Genomic DNA, 21,850 nt, shown 5'->3' with positions numbered 1-21,850 from the left:
CTCTGCTACTTCCCAGCAGCAGCAAATGCAGAGAGGAGCATGTCCGAGCTGCCAGCTGACCTCTTCACTAAATGAGCTGAAATCTTCCTCCCCAGGCTGGAGGTGCAGGTGGGCAGCCCACTATAAACCAGGGACAAGGAGAGAGCTACCCCACAGAAATGGAGAAGAGCTTCACATTGATGACACAAACCAGGGGTTGGTCTCAGAAATGCCACCTGCACTTTTTCTGTAAGAGCTAGATCTGTTTGATGCCCTCAGTTTCTGTGTTTGAGGTTGACCATCAGCTATGTTTCAACACAGCCTGAGAGCCTTTCAATTTATCAGGCATTTTAACAAGGCCATCTACTTTGACCCGCTGGGAATCCTTTGCTTGTAAAGTCCTCAGAGCAGGGACTTTATCTTCAACACACGCATGGGACAAGCTCCCCGACCAAATGCTTTGCCTGGCAACTGCACAGATGACTTCTGTACATGGTACAAGTCATGGTCAACAAGACAGGATGAGTGTAACCTAGAGGTCTCTACTGCTGACCTGACTGCTGGCACTTGTATTGCCCTGACCCAAAAGCAAGCACTTCGCACAATTCAAAGCCTTTGCAAAGCTCGCCATCCCCAACCATGAAAATAAATGGTGTGTTTTAGGAAGAGAAGGCAATGGATTCTTTCAGAGGGAGTTGCAACCTCACTTCATGCAGCTAGAGCAGACCATGTCCTCAAATACAGCCCTGCCAGCTCTGCCCAGCTCTCACCTTAAAGGGGATCTCGAAGGACTCTATCAGGCCTCCAATGATGATCAGCCCTTCAGTGTTCACTCCCATCCCGAAATAATTGGACCAGCTCACTCTGTCCACCAGCCGACAGTCCACATGCAACTCCAGCCTCTCCAAGGAGATGCTGAGAGCAACTTGGTGCCAGTGTCCATCGCTGAGAAAGGAAACTGGGAACCTGCGTGCCCCGGAGGGGGAAGGGAAGAGGCACAACATGAAATTTAGGTCCCACACCTTATGCAGGAATAGGCTTCACCCTTACAGGCTCCCAGGGTCGCTCATGTATCCATCCTTAGTGCAGATGCGAGGGACAGTACTAGAGAAATTAAGTCTACCTTATTGTCACAACTAAGCACCATCACTTCTCTTCCAGCACGGGGATGCTATTTCTATCCAGTGGATTTGGGCACACCTACAACCAGTTGAGGTGTCTGGGAAGTTATTGGTATTTGTGTCTCTCCCCACTTGATTTATCCCCAGGTATTTGAACCTTTTTGTTCTTTGCTTTGTTTTTCAGATCTGCATCATTTTGACAGAGTAGAGTTAGGCAGTGACTACCTGTGCAGTCACACCACCAGGTCTGAGGGACCATCACCCAGGTGGGAGGACATGACCTTGATTCAGCTGAGGTGGGGTCAGAGCAGCACTGCTCAAAGCCCATGGTGGGAAACCTTAACTCGGGCCTTGAGAGTAGAAAAGGAAGCATGAAAAGGCAGAAAAAAGCACCTGAGCTGGAACTTACTCATAGTGTTTCCTCCTCGCGGTGACAAAGACCAAGGCATATGGGTTAATCCTGATCTGGAAGAGCACGTGGCTCCGATGGCTAAGGATGGTCACTAGGCTGGTGTCCTCCTTCAGCGAGTACCTGAGCTTCATCAGCACACTCAGCTCATCTGCAAACCTAGCAGAAAGAAGCGACGCATGGCATCCTGCAGCAGCTGCTGTATCACCATGAACTGCCCTCTTCGGACGAAAAAACATGAGTCACAGCACAAATGAACTCAGTGAGAACAAAAACCAAAAAAAAACAAGAGCAAACAATCATTCAGGTTGTAAGGTCAGGTACTCAGAAAGAAGCAGCCAGGCCAAAATTAGCATTGCCCATACAACCTTAATGCATCCCTCTCAGGTGCAGTCTCAGCACATGCTTACGTGGCTGTGCATGATTTTCCACGGGACTCCTGCCCTGCCCACTGCTGAGATTGGATGGTAACCCTGTTACAAGCAGCTCTTCAATGCTGCCTTCTCTCACCAGCGTCCTCATCTACAGCAAACTACAGCCACGTATCAAGTACGGCAAAAGTCCGACCTGGTCTATGCCTCCACAGACCAGTGCCCTGGCATCTAGCAATGCTGATGGATGTGGCTGTGCTGTCTCTCTTGCTCTCTCCAGTTATGTGCTGGAGCAGAGAGGTCTTCCCGATGGGAACACCAAGAGAACACATTCCTGGAAACGGTCAATCAAGCACTGCGCCAGTGTGTCTTCCCTGCACATGACCAAGAAAGACGGAAGAAACGGAAGAAGCACGGAGCTCATAAGAGCACAGAGTGGATGTGTTATCTTCATGTTGTTGTGGAATGGGGTCTTAAAGTAACCCCTCAAACCAACAAGCATGCATGAGATGATTCTGACCACCGCCATCCCAACCTCATCCCCCTGAAGGCAGCCTACCTGTCCCCAAACGCCTCCCTCGTAGGGATGTTGAGGGTAGCATACTGCCCGATCTCCAGGATGCTGCAGTTGGCTTCATCATAGCCAAAGGAAATATTGCTGAGGTCCTGCGCATGGGAAGTAATTTTGTCCAGCAAGTTCACTTCATCTGCATCGGGGGAGAAGAAAGAGATGCTCAGTAGCTGAGATACCTTCACTACAGGGCTCTGCTCTCTTCATTCTTCCTATTAGACAATTGACAAAACCCCCAGGAAGAAGAGAATGCAATTTGGGGAGATTAAAATAATTCACAAATTCAGTAAACTCCAGCCAAAACAAACATTCAGATAACCTCAGAAGCAGCCAGGTGATATTTTTGAAACAGAATACATGTTTCAAGGCCAGTGTCCCAAAGACATGAAGGGCCATTCCTACCCCAGCAGTGTGACCGTATAGTTGGGATGCTCAGGACCGTAAAGCAGAGCCTGGGACACAGATGTCCTAAACCACAAGTCCTGGATCAGCTGGGTACAGAAAATCCTGCTCGGTCCTTTCCCAAGCTTCCTTGTTGAAGTTTGCCCAATTTCAGTAAAGAATTGGACCAAGGAGCAGGATGAAGTTACTGTGTCCATCACCGAGGCGGGTGTCCTGACCAGACCACAGGGGCACTTCCCTCTGCCCAAAGCAGGATTCATCGCTGTGACAAGGTCAGGAGCTCCATCGGGAGCTGTGCATCATGCAATACCACTTTCCAGCAGGTGAAAGGCCCACTTTCAGAACTATGCTGTGAACATGCAAGATGGTTTGAATTGGGTGGGAGCCCCCTGGTCTGGGCTATTTGGCAGCACCATCACTTCAATCTCACGAGGAGCTTTTAACTCCCTTGGTGAACAGAGACATTCCCTTTCCAAGTTCATTCTTTAACTAAAGAATCCTTCAACTACAGAAATACCTGAGCAAAAATTTGTTTAAAACCACAAGGTTTCTTGTTCCCCTCCATTAGCAAAAAAAACCTGCAGACATCTGGCTCTACCCAGACACACTGTTTCTACCTCTGAGACATCTACAGCCGGGTCCCTCCTTTCTTGTCATCCCTTTATGTTGCTGGGCAGTGTGGCAATAACCCTGCCACCTGCAAGGGGTGGGGATGAGGGATGGACCCAGGGCAGCACCCCATGGGCCCAGCCTTGCAGGAGGGGTCTGGATCTCTCCAGACCCGCAGCCCCTTTACTGGGAGAGCCTGGACAATCCCATTTGATGACTTGTCAACAGGAATCCTGCCATCTGCACTAGCATCTGCCATCACTTGGGAGTCATCCAGCCTCTGCATTCAGTCTAATTCCCACTGTCGATGAGGTGCGAGATTTATTTGAGGGCAGATGAACAGCCTCAGGCATGCTGCGGCCTGACAGGAGATATACACACCATATAGATCCGCTGCTCTGGAAAATGATGAGTCAATTGAGCAGAAAGCTGCTTTGATCCAGTTCAGACACTAATGTAGCAGTCCTGCCACCATCTCCTCAGAAGCTTTTGCAAGGGAAAGAGCCCTGTGCTGGGAAGGAGGGGAGCGAATGGGGTCCTGCAGGAGACACAGCCATTTGTGGTGACTTGGGATTTCACCTGGTATTTCCCCAGCTCCCCATATGGTCACAGCATCGACATGTTCCCAGGCAACTCTCAGCTCAGCAACATGAACATGGAACAGCTTTCGGCAGCAGGAACATTGCAAAAATGGTACCAAGCCAGACAGGGTGCAGGGCTGAGCCCCTTGGAAACTTGAATAGTCATAAACCCTGAAACAGTACTGAGTCAGCAGAGTTTATCAGTGTTGCAAGTGATGTGCATGCACAGCGTGGGGAATTAATCTGAGACCAAACAGTTGACACAGAGGAAAAAAATATCAGGAATGTTTGTCCCTTCTCATTCCCAAGCAGTTTTGGGAGGTGATTTCCCAGCTGCTGACACCAATGGATATGCCAAGACCTGCACGCGCCATCTCCAGGGGCTGCAGCTCTCATCACCGATCAGCTTTGCTGATGATTACAGGCAGACAAGTGTGAATTCAGTGGATTCTATCAGGTGAAGGGCCTTCCTACACAAGCTGCGGCTGAGGACTTAGTACTAGAAATAACACACTTACATGGAAGTTTTCCTAAGCAGGGTATGGCCTTAACACACGACTTGAGCATTTGCTGAAAGTTAAAACCACAGTCCATGACAACATGTGCATCTAGGGTTGAAGTTAAGCATGTGCTTGGTGCTTTCCTAAATAAAGTAGCAGAGACTCCCCTCCCCATGGCCTAAGAACTGGAAGTACCTGGAGAGCAATCACGGGGCAGGGCTACACTGGCAGGTTTAAACAGCCAGGGTTGGTGTTTGCCTCTGGACCACTCACCAACCCCAAGAGAAGAATTTTGCATAAAAGAAAAACAGAATTAGAGGTGAAATTAATGAGATCTCTTAAGGCCCAGGCAAGGGGACAGGTAGGAAGCACAACCCATCATAGCCGAGGGAGCAGCTGTCCACAGCATGGAGCACCAGCACACGTTGCACCTACCAGCCACGGAAGAGACGAGCTGATCCCACTGTACGCCTGGAGCAACCCCAGCTCCGACAGAGGAGCTATGCACTGCTGCAGCCTCTCCCATGGCAGCCATCAGAGCCTGAACGTCACGGGAAGGATTTAGTTGTGTTCCCATCCCTACAAACACCTCTCTACACGTTTGCATGCACAGTGGGAACGGCAGAGCGAGAGCTGAGCACAGCCACGCCACGATGCCGGCAGTTCAGAGGGTGATGCCAAACCTCTGCTGGAGACAAGCAAGGACAACGGAATGACAACAGGTCATTTCAATCCCCAGAGGGGGTCAGCACTTAAACCCTGGCAATCAGCTGCACAGTTACACCCCTGGGCAGATCAGCCACTGCCAACACCACTCTCCTCTCCCTGACTTCCCCCATAAGCCAAAAGAGAAGTGTTGAAATAAATGATGCGCCTCTTGGACACCAGCCTTCACACAGAGCTGGGGAAGCTGGAAAGCAGATGCCCTTCTCCCGCTTTACCAGCTCCAGACTGCAGCTCTTCCACATGCACTGCTTTTTCTTCCCACTCCCTGTTCTCCAGAAGCAGCTTTCCATGTATTTATTTTAGCCACATCTGGCTAGTTTCTGCACCAGTGGGTATGCCTGTGGGGCCTCAGAAATGCCTGCAGCAGAAACCCATGCTGCACGAGCCAGCAAAGCATCAGATGGGATCGATCTACTACAGACACTTTGAAGAGCATCTTGCTGCGGTAGCTGCGGCTCATGGCACCGCGCCCTCATCCTGGGGCAGAAGCTAATGCACAGCAAGGTTGTTTATGACACTGGATTTAGTGCTCAACCAGCCTCAACACCAAAGCTTTTGCTTGCAGCTTCTCCCCAGCATTAACTCTCCATCCTGACGCTGCTGGGTTTCTGGTTGTTACAAGAATATCAGGGATTTACTTCAAATTTCAAAGCAGGTTTATTTTCTCTCTTTGCCTTAACCTCTGGGAGCAGACACACTGCTTCTCAAGGACACAGATTATCTGTGGAAGAGATTCTCAGCTGCAGAGTCTGAGTCACCAGCTATCAGAGATCAGGGTCACAGCCTTTTGGGGAGCAGATTAAGCCCAGGCAGGTGGATGCTGAGGATGCAGTAGGTGCAGTCACTGCAGCAGCCAGAGTCAGGGATGGGACAGACCGTATGTCTGATATGGTAATTCTATGTTTCCTTTGCAAAAAAAATCATGTTTTCTCATGAGCTTTCAGCTTTCCCAGGGCTCAGGTCCCTTTTCACAACAGGCATTCACCCCACTGTCTTGCTTCACAGCCAGGCTTCCCCATCTCCTTCCAGTGGCCATCAGTGAGCAGCTCTGCTCACAAATACTCTTTCTACCACTACTGAGCAACCTGCACCACCAGCATGCTCCTACCTCCAGCCTGGAGGCAATGCTGCCCAGGACCCCAGAGGCAGGGCTCACACCGAGCTGTGCTCACAGTCCAGCTGTGTTTGCATTGGGCTCTAGACTTGGATTCTTCCTTGCCCATCTGCAGAAAAGCCAGGCAAGACTGCCCATGGCACACATTCAGGACATTCAGTGTGCCAAACCAACATCTTTGCTATTCAACCTCAAACCAAAAGCCTGCAGAATGCTGGAAATCTCCTTTCTATGCTGGAAAGGAGATTCCTGGAGTTCAACAGCTGCTGCCAAATTCAGCTTGCCTCGAGGCTCCTAAAGCAGCAAAGGAATCTTCCCAGGCAGCCCAGTGCCAGGGAGACTTGTGCACGGGCCAACCTCAGCAAGGACAAGCACTGGCCAGTGGAGCCGGAGCCAAGAACACGGCATCCCAGGCTGAAGTTAACCAGCAGTCATCAGGGTGCCAAGCATGTTTTGGGAGAAATGCTTCCAAGGATGGGGAGCACAGCAGTCAGTGCAAAGGGGGACACCTATAAAAAGTTATTAGAGATACAGCATGGAGCTGTTGAATCACACCCCATGAACCCATTGTGGCGCTTGGTGTTGTGTGAGGAGGTCTCTGCCTCCAAGAGCCCAGAAACCACATCAAGAGAAACAGCCAGACTGACCTGGTGGTTTAGTGCAGGTGTCCCAGCAATCCTAAGGTCAGGCTAGAGGAGAAAACCAGCAGAGCCTTGCAAAGCTCAGCAAGAGAAGACGCATTCTCCGATTATCAGCAGTGTGTGCCCTGGACTGTCATTACCTCCACTGCCTTGGTCTGAGCACATTGGTGCACTTTAAGAGATGGTTATCTAAAAAACTATGACTTCTTGTTTGTTTCCTTTGTAAAAAAAGTTAAACAGTACATCCAAACAAATTTATGCATCCTTTTTTCAAAATTAAGTCGCTTAGAAAAACACACGGAAAGAGGGATTAAAGACTTTACCCCACCACTCTGAGAAGTTATAAACAAATTCCAGCTCAAATATTAAGCACACAAAAAGCACCAGCATTTCTAGGATAAAGGAGAAATGAAGGCAGAGGGGTCTGCACATGCCCCTGCACTGTTTGGTGTTGGGGTCTTTGTCAATGTACCTGCACCAGACCACAAGCTCCATGTTTTCAATCCAGGGTTTTCCTGCCCTCATCAGTCTTTTGGCCCCACACACAGTTAAAATTCCAAAGGAACAAGAGGAGAAACAGGAAACACGGACAATGCCCTGGTCAAACTGGGGACCCAGAGGACAACCCCAAAGGTAAATCTATCCTTCGAGGAGGAGAGTAGGCAGACAGGGAACCTTGCCGAGAGGAATTTTGGTTACCCTGCAAGGGCAATTGGGAACATGCCTAGTGTACAGGCACCCACCAGCCTGCCCTGGGCAGCAGAGAGGGCAGGTGGCAGGGAGCACCGAGGGCCAGCTGCTCCCCAGGGGCTGGCAAGCCGGGAGCTGGGGGACCCCAGTGCAGGCAGTGCCTTGCTAACAGGCACAGTCCCAAGGGTGGCAAACACAACAGGCAGAGCCAGCCACTGCTAACAGGGTCCACAGGCAGCCCCAGGCAAGGCTAGCCATGAACTAGGTTCAGGGTCCCCAACGAAGCACAGTCAAGCGCAAAGGGAGACACGGGCAGAAGCTGGTCTGGAAACAAGGCTGCAGTGTGGGTGCAAAGTCCATCCAAAAGACAGAGATGGGACAGAAGACAAACATACAAGGGGTCCTACCAGGAGACAAGCTACATCCAGTGTAGGTCCATCCAAGAAGCAAAGCCAGAGGCAGGGCTGGAGGCAAGCACCCTACACTGCAGCTGAAGGAAGGGCTGAGGGTGCAGGGCTGAGCTTAAATGGGGCTCCTGGGATGAGGGTGTGGGTGGAGGTCGCAGGTGAGGCTTGTCAGGGCCATTAAGGCCCATTAGTGCTCTCAGGGACCAGATGCGGTTCAGTGGTGGTCCTCCACCACCCCATCCTGTCCCTGGGGCTGCATCCCAGGGGAAGGTGTTCCTTAGGGGGGCACCCCAGGTTGCAGATACAGAAAAGTGACCATCCGTGCTTTCCTCTGGCTTGTATGCACTTGTGAAGCTTATACTCAGCTTTACGTTCTCCCCAAAGGAGGGAAATGAGGGAAAAGGGAATGATATTAAACAACATAAAACACAATTGGAGCCCTGGGAGAGCTCGTAACAGGGTCTGTCAGACTGAGTCACTTCCCCTGGATGCGGCACCACTGGTTGGGACCTGAAATAACTGGGCTGGACAAGCCCTGGGGACAACCCCAGAGGACAGCCCTGGTGCTTGCTGGCTCAGGAACGGAGCATATGACCTAATGGGTCTTTTCTCCCTCTAATTTCTGAGTGCCTTATGAAAATGTCCTGCCAGAAGTCTGCTAAGGCTCTCTGCATTAAGCAACAGAAAAAGAGGACTTTGTACTGGGGCAAGGGTTTCCTGGCACCTCACACCACTGACACCACCACATTAGCACAGGCACGGTCCGTAGCCAAGCATTCAAAGCAAGACAGCCCTCCCAAAACACCGATGCTCCTCCACTCCCCTCTTGATGGCTCACACTCCTCCACCCTTTGCCTCTTGAAAGACGTTCTTGGGCTTGGAGGTTGTGCCTGACCTTCTCTGGACCAAGGGGACCCAAGATGGCAGCTTCATATTTGTCTAGACTTGCCTGATGACTCTACACATTGAGTGGACAAGGTCAAGGACACCTCGGTAGTCTTGCGTTTGCAGGACATCAACCCTCCAGCAGCTCTTCCTGCTTCTCTTTCTATCCTCGCATTGCTTGTAACGTAAACAATGTCCATGGCAGTCATCCGTGTCACCTCCTGTGCCACGTTTGTTTCCTACTGTTCCCATTTCCCTTGTCACTTAACAATTTCTTTTTAATGGCAACACCACAAGCCACACGAGATGAGGTTTAAGCCGAAGCGCACACAGCTCGCAGTGACGGACCTGCATTCAGGAGGTTATGCAACAGGATTTCAACCTTCGCCTCCCTGCTCCGGAGAGCAGAGATAATTTGGTTTTGACCCAGTGGCTGCAAGCTGAAGGGGACAGAGCCAAAGCAGGAAGAAAAAGAAAAAGCACATTTCTCACGGAGAACGTTGTACCTATTAGTGGAAGAGTGAATGCAACCACCCACCCACAGAGAGGACAGAAAATTTCAGGGAAGAGAAACCTTTTCAGAAGAAAGAGCTAGCCGTACACATTGTTTAGAGAGGAAAAATCGGAGCACAGGCTTCTTTTCAAGCTCATTACGCAGATCTGCAGGCGTGCTGCCGCTCCTTTGTACAGGCCCAGCACGGGGGACTCTGCCGGGATGGGGATGGGGCTTTTGGGGACAAAGCCTGGGGAGGAGGAAGGGCAGCTGGAAGTCGAGGATGACCCCGAATAAGGATACGCTGACTACAAGAAAAAGTAGGCCAAGTGGCAGAAAAAGAAGAGAACCTGTGAGAGAGCTTTTGGGAGAAGAGCAATGGGAGCAGGAAAGCAAAGAGTTTAAGAGTTGCTAAACCCACAATGGGGACAACGAAACCAGAGTGGCCACAGGAGCGGGGAAGTGGGCTTGGCGAGCATTTCAGCCTTCAGCTTCACCATCCTCATCGGGTCTTCTCTCTGCAAATCCCAACTGCCCAAGCCATGAGACGGCGTGAAAATCTCACCCCATTAACTGAAAGAGTATGTTTCCTGCCCTCGTGGGGACAGGGAAGGGCATTGCACACATGGAGCAAATCGATATCCTGATGGCTGAGAAACGAGAGTCCACCTTTTGAAGGAGGCACTGGGAAGAGCTGGGAGGAAAGTTTACAACAGCTAGCTGCTCTGCAGGATTTGGTGGCCTCACTTGGCTTGGGTTGGTTTTGGTTTTTTAGTAAGAAAACAAAAAAGAAGCCACTTCTAACCTGCCCAAGACATCTACTGAGAGATCCGGCAGAGCTCCTCAACCATCTCCTTCCTGAGCAACCAAGAGAGTTAACCTCAACCCAAAGCTCCTGGTCTCTAGGAAAATGCTCTGGGGTGCTACACTTCACCCCAGCCTTGCGCACCCCTCACCCCCCAGGCCACACGCACACCCTGGTGTGTCTCCTATCCCCTGTTCTCCACGTATCCTCCCCAGTTCCTCCTTCCTCTGCTCTGTGCATGCATGTCCTGTCCCCTCCTGGACCACTGACAGCAAATGCTTTTGGGCTGAGCTCAAACCCTCACTTTACTCAAGCCAAACACTGTGGAACTGATGTTTTATCTATATTCAGGGCTTAATAGGTTTAGCTAGAGGGGTATTTTTAAATGGATTCCATTTAAACCTGTGCAAATCCCTGCACAGCCACTCTTCAACCTGTTCAAGTCTGCCTCACAGCAATTAAACTTAATTACTGAATTACAGTGAATCAGCATAAACCAGATTTGAATTGGTCTACAACGCCTATACAGTGGATTCTGTGGGATTAATTTAAAAACAACTGAAAAACATACTACTAAAACTTGTGTAATGCTGAGTGGGGACAAGTCCCAAAAACATTGGCCCTCGCTGTCACTAGTAAATAAGCTTCTCTTTGTTGCTCCATTGTCAAAGTAAATTAATAGCAAATTCTACAAACTATCACACTCCAGGGGCTTGTTTCCAGCTTTCCAAGAGCCTCCCTCTCTGTTGTTTTGCTTCATAGGGTTGGAAGACACACACATAAATACGCACAAAGCCACCAGAGAAAAACAATGAAGAGACGATCATGAAAACCTCTGAGTGGGATGGTCAGCACCAAGCAGGGCAGCCCACGGCACAGCCAGAGTCTGTACCCCTGATTTTCAGCATCCTCTCGTGCTGATGGAGAGCACGTGCACGTTGGCGTGCACATCCCCCCTCCCCAAGCTCCCATGGGCAAGGCTTGTCTGGATTTGACAGACTTCAAGGTCAGGACCCCAGGGAGGTCCCTCCAGCCCCCATCCCTGGCTCCAACAGCAGATGCTTGCAGGAGAGAAGAGGAAAAGGGCAGGAACAGAGCGAGTCTTTCCTGCTGTTTCCTCCCAGCTCCCTGCAGTGTAAGGATTTGCTGAGCCAAAGGCAGGGTCTGTGTTAGCAGCCGTTGGCCGGGACTTGAGCTCAAGTCTCTCCTGTCCTGGGGAGCGTTGGAGGATACTTCTGCTCAGCTGGCTGGGCTGCCCAAGAGATCCCTGGGCACACAGAGCTTTCATTTCTCTTTTGAGCTTTCATGACGTTTTGTGAAGTCTTAAACTCCTCCTAAGGCAGAATGGGATGATTTTTAAAATTTCAGCAATGTGTTGTGGGGGTAGGAAAGCTAGCCGTAGCACGGCAGCACACAAGCAGCCCCTTTGCAGGCTACGCTCTCCAAGCAGCGGTAGGAAGGGAAGGAGGTGGAAGGATTTGGTTTACCTCCTAACCCCGCTTTCTCCACCAAATGGCAGGGGGATCAGCAAAATATACGCCAGAAGCTACAACACTGAAGTGAAGAGGTAGAGGTGAGTAAGGCAGAAAGATTTCTTACAAAAGGAAATGCAATTTCAGAGTTTTGGAATGAAGCAACAGTTTGATGGGAAATACCTACTTTTGAAATACCTCACTCCCCTTCTTCTCCATTACAAGTTGATATTCACAAATGTTTCTCCAGCTTAACCTCCCATTGTCTTAGAGTAGTTATTTTAAACTCTGGCAGAGGCTCAACCTGAGCTATTATTTCAACAATGTTGAAAGTGTCTTGAGTAACAAGGGAAACGGTCGGGTTAGTATTATCTTCTGCTGCAGACATACACATCTGGGAGAGATTACAGCCTGAGAAAATAAAAATAAATATGTCCAGGGAGCCCATCCTGGGAATTCCTCTCATTTCAGCAAATAAGGGCTTGGTGCACCCCAAAACCAAACCCTTCCTCCAAACTCCCCTGCTCCTGTTCCTTCCACTAGTGATGAACTGGTTCATTTGGTTTAGTCTAACAGCAATTTTAAACTGTACGTGTAACGTCATCCAAGGCTGAAAAACTGAAGCTTAAACCTGATATCATTGGCGACGTGCAAGGCAAGCCAGATCTAAGGCGATACGCCTAGGTGTTAGTCACTGGTGAAAGGCAACCAGAAAGACTCTGATCATGTGCCAGCAGCCATCTGTCACGCCGCAAAAAAGCGCACATTGGCTCAGGAGCTCTGCGACTCCTGTTTTCCGAGTTATAATCAAAGTATCAAAAACCTGTGGGAAAGTAGCAGCAGTAAAGCAGTGAAAGGTCATTTGTGCTTTCAGACCCAGGGGACCTTACCTTCAAACACCGGAGCTGCCCCGTCGGGTCAGACACCGGCCCCTGCAAGCGCAGCTTCATTTCTGGTAGCGGTCACAGCCGGAGGGAGCAACAGCAAATCTGCCCAGCTGGCGTAAGGAGGAGCCTCAGGTTCACTTAAACCCGTGCAGACTGCGCCGATGAGCATCCGCACACCATCCATGCGGGAGCAGGGCTTGTGCTGTCCCCAGCTCTATACACACATCCTTGCCGACTGAGATCCCCAGGAAAAATGACAACTGAACACAACACATTTCCTTAAGCATCCAAACGGATGCTGCTTCATGACCTGCTCTGCTCAAGCAGATCTACCTACGTAGTGGCTCACCCTGATGATTCAGCATGTTGCCCAGGTTTTCGTATCCATTTCCACATGATCACGGGTAAATCGATTTTCCTTTTGTACAGGTGGAGAAATGAAGCAGAGCTGATGTTGGGAGGCACCGTGAGGATATGTGTGTTGAGATAAGTAGGATGTACACGTGCATATCCTAGTCGAAGGCAGGGATTGGAGAATTAGCTTGCCCTGGAAGCTCTTGCCTGTCTTCTCCTGTGCCCATCCTCCCTGCTCCCTCAAGACCTTGTGTGCCAAGCAGGGATTTCTTACACCCCAGCTAAAGCAATAAATGCTGCAGCTTTTAACCCCAGCAACCCCACAATTCAGTCCTTGCATTGACCAAACAGATGGCTATTTTCTTCACTGCAGCCAAAAAAACAGAGTGTGTTTTCCCTAACCTGGCTGATTTTCACCTCTCAGACTCTGCTGCCAGCAGACCCGAGGGGCAGGAGTTTTCGGCAGAGCTAGAGAGGCGCAGGCAAAAGGGCAACCTCCACACGAGCCAGAGATACCCAGAGAGCATCTTTCCAAAGCTTTCACCTTTCGTGTGCTCAGAGGTCCTTTGCAGAGCTGCCTGCTCTGCTCCTAACATCAAGCCCTGGCAATCGCAACACTCTTCCTCTGCTGGGTCTCAGTGTATTCACGACAAACGTGTTTTATCAACCTCCCTGCAGTGGCCCAGAAGACTAATTGGCTGGGGGAAGGCGAGGGAGTCATAGCTTACTTTTCCAAGCTTGATAAGAGCCAATGACTTCACTCAGGGAGAAATCATATAATGCAACTTTAAAGGTCTGGCTCAGGTCACTCCCACCTCGCTCGCCTAGGAAATACCTTGTTATCCCATCCCTGCAAGATGAGCTGGAGGATGGGCAAAGATCCTACCCAGAATTTACTGTGCCCTTGGCCTCGTGCCCTCCAGCCCCATCACATGTGCGCACATGCACAGAGCTGGCAAATTCACACTCAGATCCGTTTTGACTCATACGAATCCCCAAGTTCAGGGGTGACAAGAGGCTGGAGACGCAAACTGCAGAGACTTTGCAACAAACTTCTTTGCAGTAAGCACAAGACTCCAGTGTTTGCGATGGTAGATTGTGCCCCAGCCAGAAAACCCTCGGGGGGCAGGATGCTCATCGGCATCTGCTTTCACACTTAAAGCTGTGTTTTCAGCACGCCAGCCTGCAGAGAAAACCTTGAAAACATCACCCCGGAGTAATCAATGGTCCCAAAAGCACAGGACAAACATGACAGCTACATCCACGAAGGTGGATGCACGCCAGCGCTGCCCGTCCCGTGGGCCTGGCTTTGGAGAGAAGCTGGCACTCGGGGAAGAGAGCTTGAGGGCAAAAGCCAGGGGACACGCAGGGGACACGGGGCCAGACACAAGGCTGCCAGGGACATGCTCCCACGCTGTGCCAAGCACGGCGGGCAGAGAGCCAGGGCCCCAGCCACATCCGGGCTCCCAGGCACGGTCTGCTGCCTGCCAGGCTCCTCCAGCCGCCCGCCTGGCAGCGATGGGACTGGGGATGCTTCATGGGAGCTTGTTGGAGACTCGAGGTCCCAACTGCTGGCAGGGAAAGGCAACTCCTGTCTGCTTTTCTCAAGAGCATGGGGTCTATTGCAGGAGAATCCCTATTGCACAAGCATCTGGCAAACCCCTTAGCTCTGTCCAAACCCATCCTAACTCAGGGAAACTCTTTCTTAGCCATGCCTTCATTCAGCAAGGCCAATTTTCCCCTTTAAAGAATGGCTACAGGTCAGTGCATAGTTTACCTTAGCTAAAATACAGCCACTTCATGCTGCAATTAATCACTTTGGAGATACTGGCATTCCCTGCAAAGCACCAAGGGTCCCATGCCGAGGGAGAGGGGACAGACAGATGCTGCTCCCACGAGCCCACATCTGCCACAGCCCCGGGCCGTGGGAGCTGGACCTGCCTGAGTGAGCTTTGCCGTTGTGCCTTGCAAGTGCCTCTACCAGCTCCTGTTGCTCAGCGAATGACTAATGCCCAAACCGAAATTACTACCAGTGCACTTAATTAAAGGGAAAGTTTTCCACTGCAGGCAAGTAAGTGCACAGCGCTTTGCAGGGATCTATTTCTGCTTCCTTCGCTTTTAGATATGCTGTTGCAAGGGTCAGCGCTCAGGCTTTGACCTGGCGTTAAAATTCATTTGATCGGGAGCAGCGTTCTGGAGGTTGTACCTAGCTACCACGCATCGTCTGCCCCGAGGGATCTGCAGAAACTGAGCAGGAATGAGAGAGAGAAAGAAGTAAAAGAGCCTCATGCACGAGCAACAGCACAGCCTGGGGCAGAGCAGGGCAGGAACAACAGTCCGGACCTTCTCCTCATGCTCCCTTCAACACAGCTCACAAGAATAAAGAAAAAATTAAAAATGAGTGTTTCCCAGACTAACAAGCTGACATTTCACAGCCAAAAAGCACTCTGATTTTACCTCGGGCAAAACATGTGCACATTTGTGATTCATTCCACACTCGCGGCTGCCAGTTTTCCTGCACAAACTATTGAATTGTTGCAGTTTCAACCTTTACTCAACTCCTGAATGCTCCTCCAAGTTCTCTACGCTCGGCATTTCGCAGAGCTACTCACCTCCCATCTCTCCCCCTCCACTGGTATTTTTACACCCGAAGTATCTTTGGGTGCCTGTGAGCCTTCAAGTTTCATGGCAAGCTGCTCGATGCCATGAGCTGCTGCTTTCCCAGGCATCGGGGCCACCTGCAGGGCCAGGGACCCTGAGACCTCCAAGCATAAAAAATCTCCTTTTCTTGTAAAGTCTCCTTTCACCAAAGCCTCATGAGTCAGGTTGAGCCCATAATACTTGAACCACAGCTCAAAAGGCTCCGGGCAAATAAACATAAACTAGGATTTCCTTCACGTGGAGAGTCGTTGTCAACCCCCAAACTGTGCTGGAGGCACCACCTTACCACCCCCCAGGAGGGGCTGACCCTCTCAGAGCTCCCTTGGCAGGCATTCATCCACCACGGCTCCCCCATGTCCCAAGGCTGAGCCCTGGCTCGCCATGGCCGGATCCTGGGCAGAGGAGGCTGTGCAGGCAGCGAGCCTGGGTGAGGATGGGCACTGGGACTGAAGAAGCCTCCCGCAACTTCATTTACGGATGAGGTCCCAAGGAGGACGCGCTCAGCACATGGGCATGGGTCAACCACCACAATGGTCAGCCTTTATGCAAAAGCCCATTGCTGGATGTGGAGACCTCCACCCCCGTTTTCTCCCCAGGGTTCAAAATCCTCTTCCTCCCTGTGGCAAAGCATCCTGTCCAAAGGCTGGTTCATGCCCACTCCTGTATCTTCTACTTCTAAGGCTGCATTGGAGCATCCTACCCACTAATAATCACTTTCCAGCTCAAATTAAGTTTTCCTTTCTCTCCATTTCTTTACTAACCTAGAGAATTTCCCAGGGAGAAAAACAGAGTTTCTTATGCAGAAGAACCCAGAGGAAAATCTCTCTTTTCCCACCAAAAACCAATTTTCTTTATTATTCATCACAAGTAAAGCTGAGAAAGGCAGAGGTCACCCATGCTCACCCATGCACGCTGCCTCTGCACAGCCCATCTCAGATAAGAGTGCAGATTTTGGGAGAGCCCCAGACACAGAGTTAACAAGTCTTGTTTTAACAGCAGGGATGTAGCTATCTGCCTTGCAAAAAAATGTGCTCTTCATTCCTCCTGCTGCCTTTGAGCGGGGGAAAACACATTCGTTAGGAGATGCACCACTTCTCCGAACAGACGACACTGAGAAAATGCTGGATTTAGGATGTGGGGGAGGTCTCAGGGTTAAACGAAATTGCTGGAAAGAAATCGGTGTCAAACAGAAAACTTTCCCAATATCTGAGTAAAAAAAAAAAAAAAAAAAAAAAAAGGAAGGAAAATGAGTCATTTTGAGTCAGCCTCGAAATGAAGGGTTTCATCTTTGTCTGTGGATGAGTTACCTCTTTCTTATCTTCTTTTATGCAGTGCAAGTTAACTTTAGTTAACTGAAACACAGACAGCTGTTTTGAAACTGAAAATGAAATTTTGTTTTCAAACCCGAGATGTCATGACATTTCAAAAAAAAAAAAAAAGCGCTTTCTTTGCAAAGCACAGGAAAGCCAACTGTTTTAATGGTTTTGAATTTCACTCCCACTTCCCAATTTGAAATTATTCACCCGATTAGACTCAGTTTCACAAGCCCTGCTCCATCCACCCCCTTTCTCACCACAGGCACCAAGTCACCGAGACACCTCTCTACTAGCGGCTCAGCTTCAGGCTCCACCAAGTCCATCGAGGTCCATCAAAGCAGATCCCCAAGCCCACCCTGCCTCAACTTCACTGTTCCTTTACCTGGAAGCAGCCAACCTGAAGAACATCCCCACGTATAGTCTTCCTCTGTGTAGACTTACCTTCTGTTTTAGTGCCTCAGCACCAGGTCTGATAACCTCTGTGGCAAATACTTTGCTGCATCTGTTTTCCACCTCACTTGCAAATCACCTCTAGTACAACGTACTGCGGAGTGGTCAAGAGGACCACTCAACTTACCATCTTTATAGACACACACAGGTTGGAAGACACCAAAACTCCTCTAGTCCTCTACTATGAGCTTCACCCATAACCCACCCTGGTATCTCTCCAGCTTCACTGAAGTGAGCAGTGCATTACGCTACTGCCCTGCCACGTAATGATTAAAAAGAAGAAGAAAAGCTTGACCCGTTAGCTAACTTCCCAGACTGAAAAAGAAGGGTTTGCTAAACTAAAACAATATATCACATCATAGTGCTCCAAAAGTGCCAGGAATTATTTTTTAAGCCGTATACTGTATCCAGTATCACAGTGGGAGAAATCCTTCTGGTGGAAGATTTCAGGGTTTCTCTTTCTAAGACATTAAAACATTCCCAGCTTGTGAAAAACAATCCTTACCACCTGGCCTTGCATCTTACTGCTGGGAAGCAAGATAGCCACAACAAATTGCAGATCAGGGGGGTTTTACATGGTTCCTGGGAGTGACCCTCCAAAGGGTCTGGGCTTTGCAAGCTGCTGAAGAGATGCCCGTCCTCGGCAACCTGGAGCTAGCAGCAGTGAAGCTCGAGGTCTCAGCCAATATGGACCAGCCTCTGCGGGAAAACTGGGAGCAGAGTGAGGAAGGTAGATAGGGAGGGAAAAGGTTTATTGCTGGAACGGGGCTGGTGAGGGCAGTCTGCAGGACCCATCTACACTGGCACATCTATCAAGGCACTGTGTGGAGGAGCTGGAGTGGCAGGACACCTTCAGGCACCCACACAGCATCCCTGTGGGACACGCAAACCCCTACGCCTTTGCACAGCTCCTGGGCCAGGGAGGGTCAGTGTCAATGTCCAGCATCCGCAGCAGACTCGGGAAACGCAACCCCCTGTTTCCTAACCCTAGGCTCCACCACTTTTTCTTCCCAGGCATGTGCTGAGGAAGCCCAGATCTCCCCAGAACAGATGTCCAGCACGGGCACAAGCAGCCAAAGCATCTGACAACAGTGCCTTTGCAGGCAGTATGGTCCCAAGGGAGGAGAGGATTTAAGAAACTGGGATCCCACTGGACCTAAATGTCCTACGCTTCCAAAAAACCTCTCCACATCTCAGTTGTGAGCTCCTTAGACATGGACCAACCCCCTGCCACAGCACGGCTCTGCTCCTCTAGGCTCTCCCCAAAATATCCCCAATAAGGAGCAACTCTACAAGGGTACAACAAACACTTCTCTGAGGCTGGTGTGCTGCAGACACCATGGGATGGTTGCTCTCGCTCTCCACACCTGTATTTCTTAAGGGCAGAAAACATTACTTTCCTGTCTAACTCCAGCAATACCTGCTAGATTTATTCACCGAGCAACGTGCAGATTGCTGTGAGCATAACTCTTGCAGGGCTCCTCAAAACTAACCGGGGTGAGTTTGTTTTCAAGTCATCAGATTAAATGTCCTCGAGATCGCTGTAGCAGTCTCCCACGCTGGGCTTGCAGCAGTGCTTCCAGCCTTTGCAGCACACTTCAGTGCTCTGTGAGCACCAGGACTACATGAAGAAGTGGCTTTCCTTCTTTTTTTCTGGTTTGGAAGTGAAACAAACAAAACAATAATGTAAAAAGTGGAATTGGCTTGAACTGCTGTACCTTTCCCACCAAACCTCCAGTAAAATAAATACTTTAAGGAATCAGCTCAGCCCTAAATACTTAATTATATTCATTCACTATAAAATCTGAAAAATGTAGGGCCAAATCACAGACCTACAAAGTCAATGGAGCCGTTCCCTCCCTGCCACAGCCCAGGGACCAGGACACTGCCTTAAGGTGTGGGACAACCAGGGTCAAATACCTCTCCTCCCTAAAATATTTGATTCCGACATTTCAAGAGCCTGCCCTACCCTCCTGTCGTCACTGCCTTAAGGTACGGTGAGACTGCACACAGCTACGACTGCATGGTGAAATGCAGTCAGTACCTACAAGAGCTGGGCTGTCACTGGAGAAGGGATTGGCCAGTGCTGGGCAGCTCTGTGGATGCTAATCCCTCCTGGAGAAGGAGCAATGGGCAGTTACTTTTCTACAGAAAACCACAGAGGAAGGGCACGGGGAAGGAGACACGATTGCTGGTCCTGGTTGAGGTCCAGGGAGCCCCATGTCATGGTGTTCAGCAGCAAACCATCGATCAAGCTAAAGAGAAACCCCGGCTGGGGCGCGGGAGTCCTTGAGGAGCTACAGATGAAGCTTTGCTCTGCGCGACTGCAGAAAGCGCTACAAAAGCAACAAATCCAGGGCATCGCTTCAAACGCAACAGCAACCATCACCCGGAGATGTCAGTAATCTCCTGATTATCGCACTGTGCTTTGAGCAAGCAGTTCTTGCACTGTCTTTGATATGGCAACTGTTGATGTTACAGGCTTCGAAAAAGACAACTACTCTCCTACATGCTTAACCCAATTTCAGGTTTGAGATAAGAAGAAAAATCTGCTCATTTATCCAAGCAGAGCAACACGCATCCCTTTGCGCTGTGGAAAACCTTGATGCCCACCCCTTTCTTCTGGGCAGTCAACTCTCCTATACAGGCAGGGGTGTAAAGCAGCAGTAATGGACCAAGACCTCACCGTGCACAACCCCACCAAACAGAGGGGCCTTCTGGCTTACGAGCCAGGGCTTGAGCTGCATTAACTCCTGCTCTCTGCAGCAACGTTTGTACACTGGTATTAAGAAAGGGGGGGAAGAAGAGCAATTAATAGGAGTGGGCTGGTTCCTGGTTGGCTCAAGCCCTCTCCAAGCAGGGAGGAAGGAGCGAGGACGGTCCCATGCTGGTTCTGCACATCAGCCAGGCTCTGGCTGTTTTATCAGGCCATTTATCTTGGTTACTTCCAGTCCTATTCTGTTTCCAATCAGCATCCCCTATCCGCTCGGCCTGGGCCCTGTGGGAATTCCAGTAAAAGCCTGAAAGGAATATAAAAATGAAACAAAAACACATTCAGGGAGATTAAAGCAGGGAAAAGGCAACTGTGCGCTGTGAAAAGGAGCAGGGTTCATTTTCTCGCATCTCACTGGGTGGAGAGAGACGGGGGGAGCGCTCGGGGCAGCTCAGCCCGGGGATGGGGCTCCCCACAGCCAGCACCAGCCGGGAGGGCACCTCGATGCTGCAGCCAGGTTTGAGCGAAGGAGTTATTCCACTGCTCAGGGAGACGTGCGTGTGATGCACATGTACTCCACAAGCACAGAGCACGCCTACAAGCCAGAGCACGTCTGCCACCGCACCGTGAGTCACAGTCACACGCGGGAGGGAGCCCAGGGCCAGGGGCCTCTCTGCCATTTAAGATTCACAAGTTGGGAGCAGATCTTAACGCAGATTATGAGAGGTTGCTTGAAAACCAGCTCTGCCATCCTTGCACCTCTTTAAAGACACAAGTGTGCAGTGAGGACCTCCACGCCTCTCTCCTTCAGAGAGGAAGGCTGAAAAGGGCTCACTTGGGATGACGTTAGTCTGTACTCTACCGAGCTGCAGCAGAGATGTGTTCACAACATGCTTCTGCAAACTGTTTCTGAAGGGGGAAAATAAACACAGCAAATAAAAAAAAACAACACACAAGTTATTTTAATTAGGATCAGGAAGGCATTTCAGGGTGAACGCCCCAACTGTCCCCACTTACTGTGCTTTAGCTTACACTGCAGAGCAGTCTTGGACCGCACAAACAGACGTCTTTCTGCTGACGCTAAGCCAGAAGATGTGCTGTGGAGGATATTTAATGTTCTCCAACATGGAGAGTATTCTGTGGACTGAAAATCCAAGACCAGTTCAAGCTAAAAACCACAGAGCCCATATGGGGTGGACACAGGGGCCTTGGACCTGCTGCTCTGCGGATCTGCTTTTGGTAGAGCGCACTACTTGCTGACACAGACAAATACTTAATGCTGTAGCTGCTGGACTCGTTAACAGCTCTGAATCTCTCTTTAATTAACCTTCCTGAGCCTCACAGCTATAGAGAAAAGCTTGGAAAACCTGACTGCTAATGGTTCAAGCACGAAAAGTTGAACGCAAAGGTTCAGAGGTGATTTTTATTTATTCTCTTAAAACTTTTTTTTTTTTTTTTTTTTTTTTTTTTTAAAACCAGGAGTTTATTATTGCATCCAGAAAACCATCCAGCCCATCTCCACCCCGAGGAGGAAGCCGTTGTCTGTCCACCACATCCCAGCCCTGGTGAAAGCTTCCATCTCCCCACAACCCTACGACCACGTTGGTCTGGTCAGCCCCGCAGCAGTGCCCGTGCCGGTCTCCGCTCGCTTCTGCCCAGCCCCAAGACCTCCTCTCTGACAGCAGCAAATGCA

At 50.1% G+C, this 21,850-nt stretch overlaps 1 protein-coding gene across 1 annotated transcript in view; it reads right to left on the bottom strand.

Annotated features, from left to right (window-relative positions):
- The window catches only part of LOC127023828 (collagen alpha-1(I) chain-like), a 96,111-nt gene that overhangs the window by 57,311 nt on the left and 16,950 nt on the right, over positions 1-21,850 (bottom strand). The window contains exons 2-5 of the mRNA XM_050908144.1: positions 8,122-8,178; positions 2,440-2,587; positions 1,510-1,668; positions 750-945 (exon numbers count right to left, since the gene is read on the bottom strand). Of these exons, the coding sequence (XP_050764101.1) occupies positions 750-945; positions 1,510-1,668; positions 2,440-2,587; positions 8,122-8,178 (560 nt within the window). The remainder of the gene's footprint in view (positions 1-749; positions 946-1,509; positions 1,669-2,439; positions 2,588-8,121; positions 8,179-21,850) is intronic.

This window comes from Gymnogyps californianus, chromosome 18 (assembly GCF_018139145.2).
Source record: "Gymnogyps californianus isolate 813 chromosome 18, ASM1813914v2, whole genome shotgun sequence".
Classification (NCBI taxonomy): domain Eukaryota; kingdom Metazoa; phylum Chordata; class Aves; order Accipitriformes; family Cathartidae; genus Gymnogyps; species Gymnogyps californianus.
The sequence above is the reverse complement of the archived record's forward strand: the minus strand, read 5'-3'. Positions and strand labels throughout refer to the sequence as shown.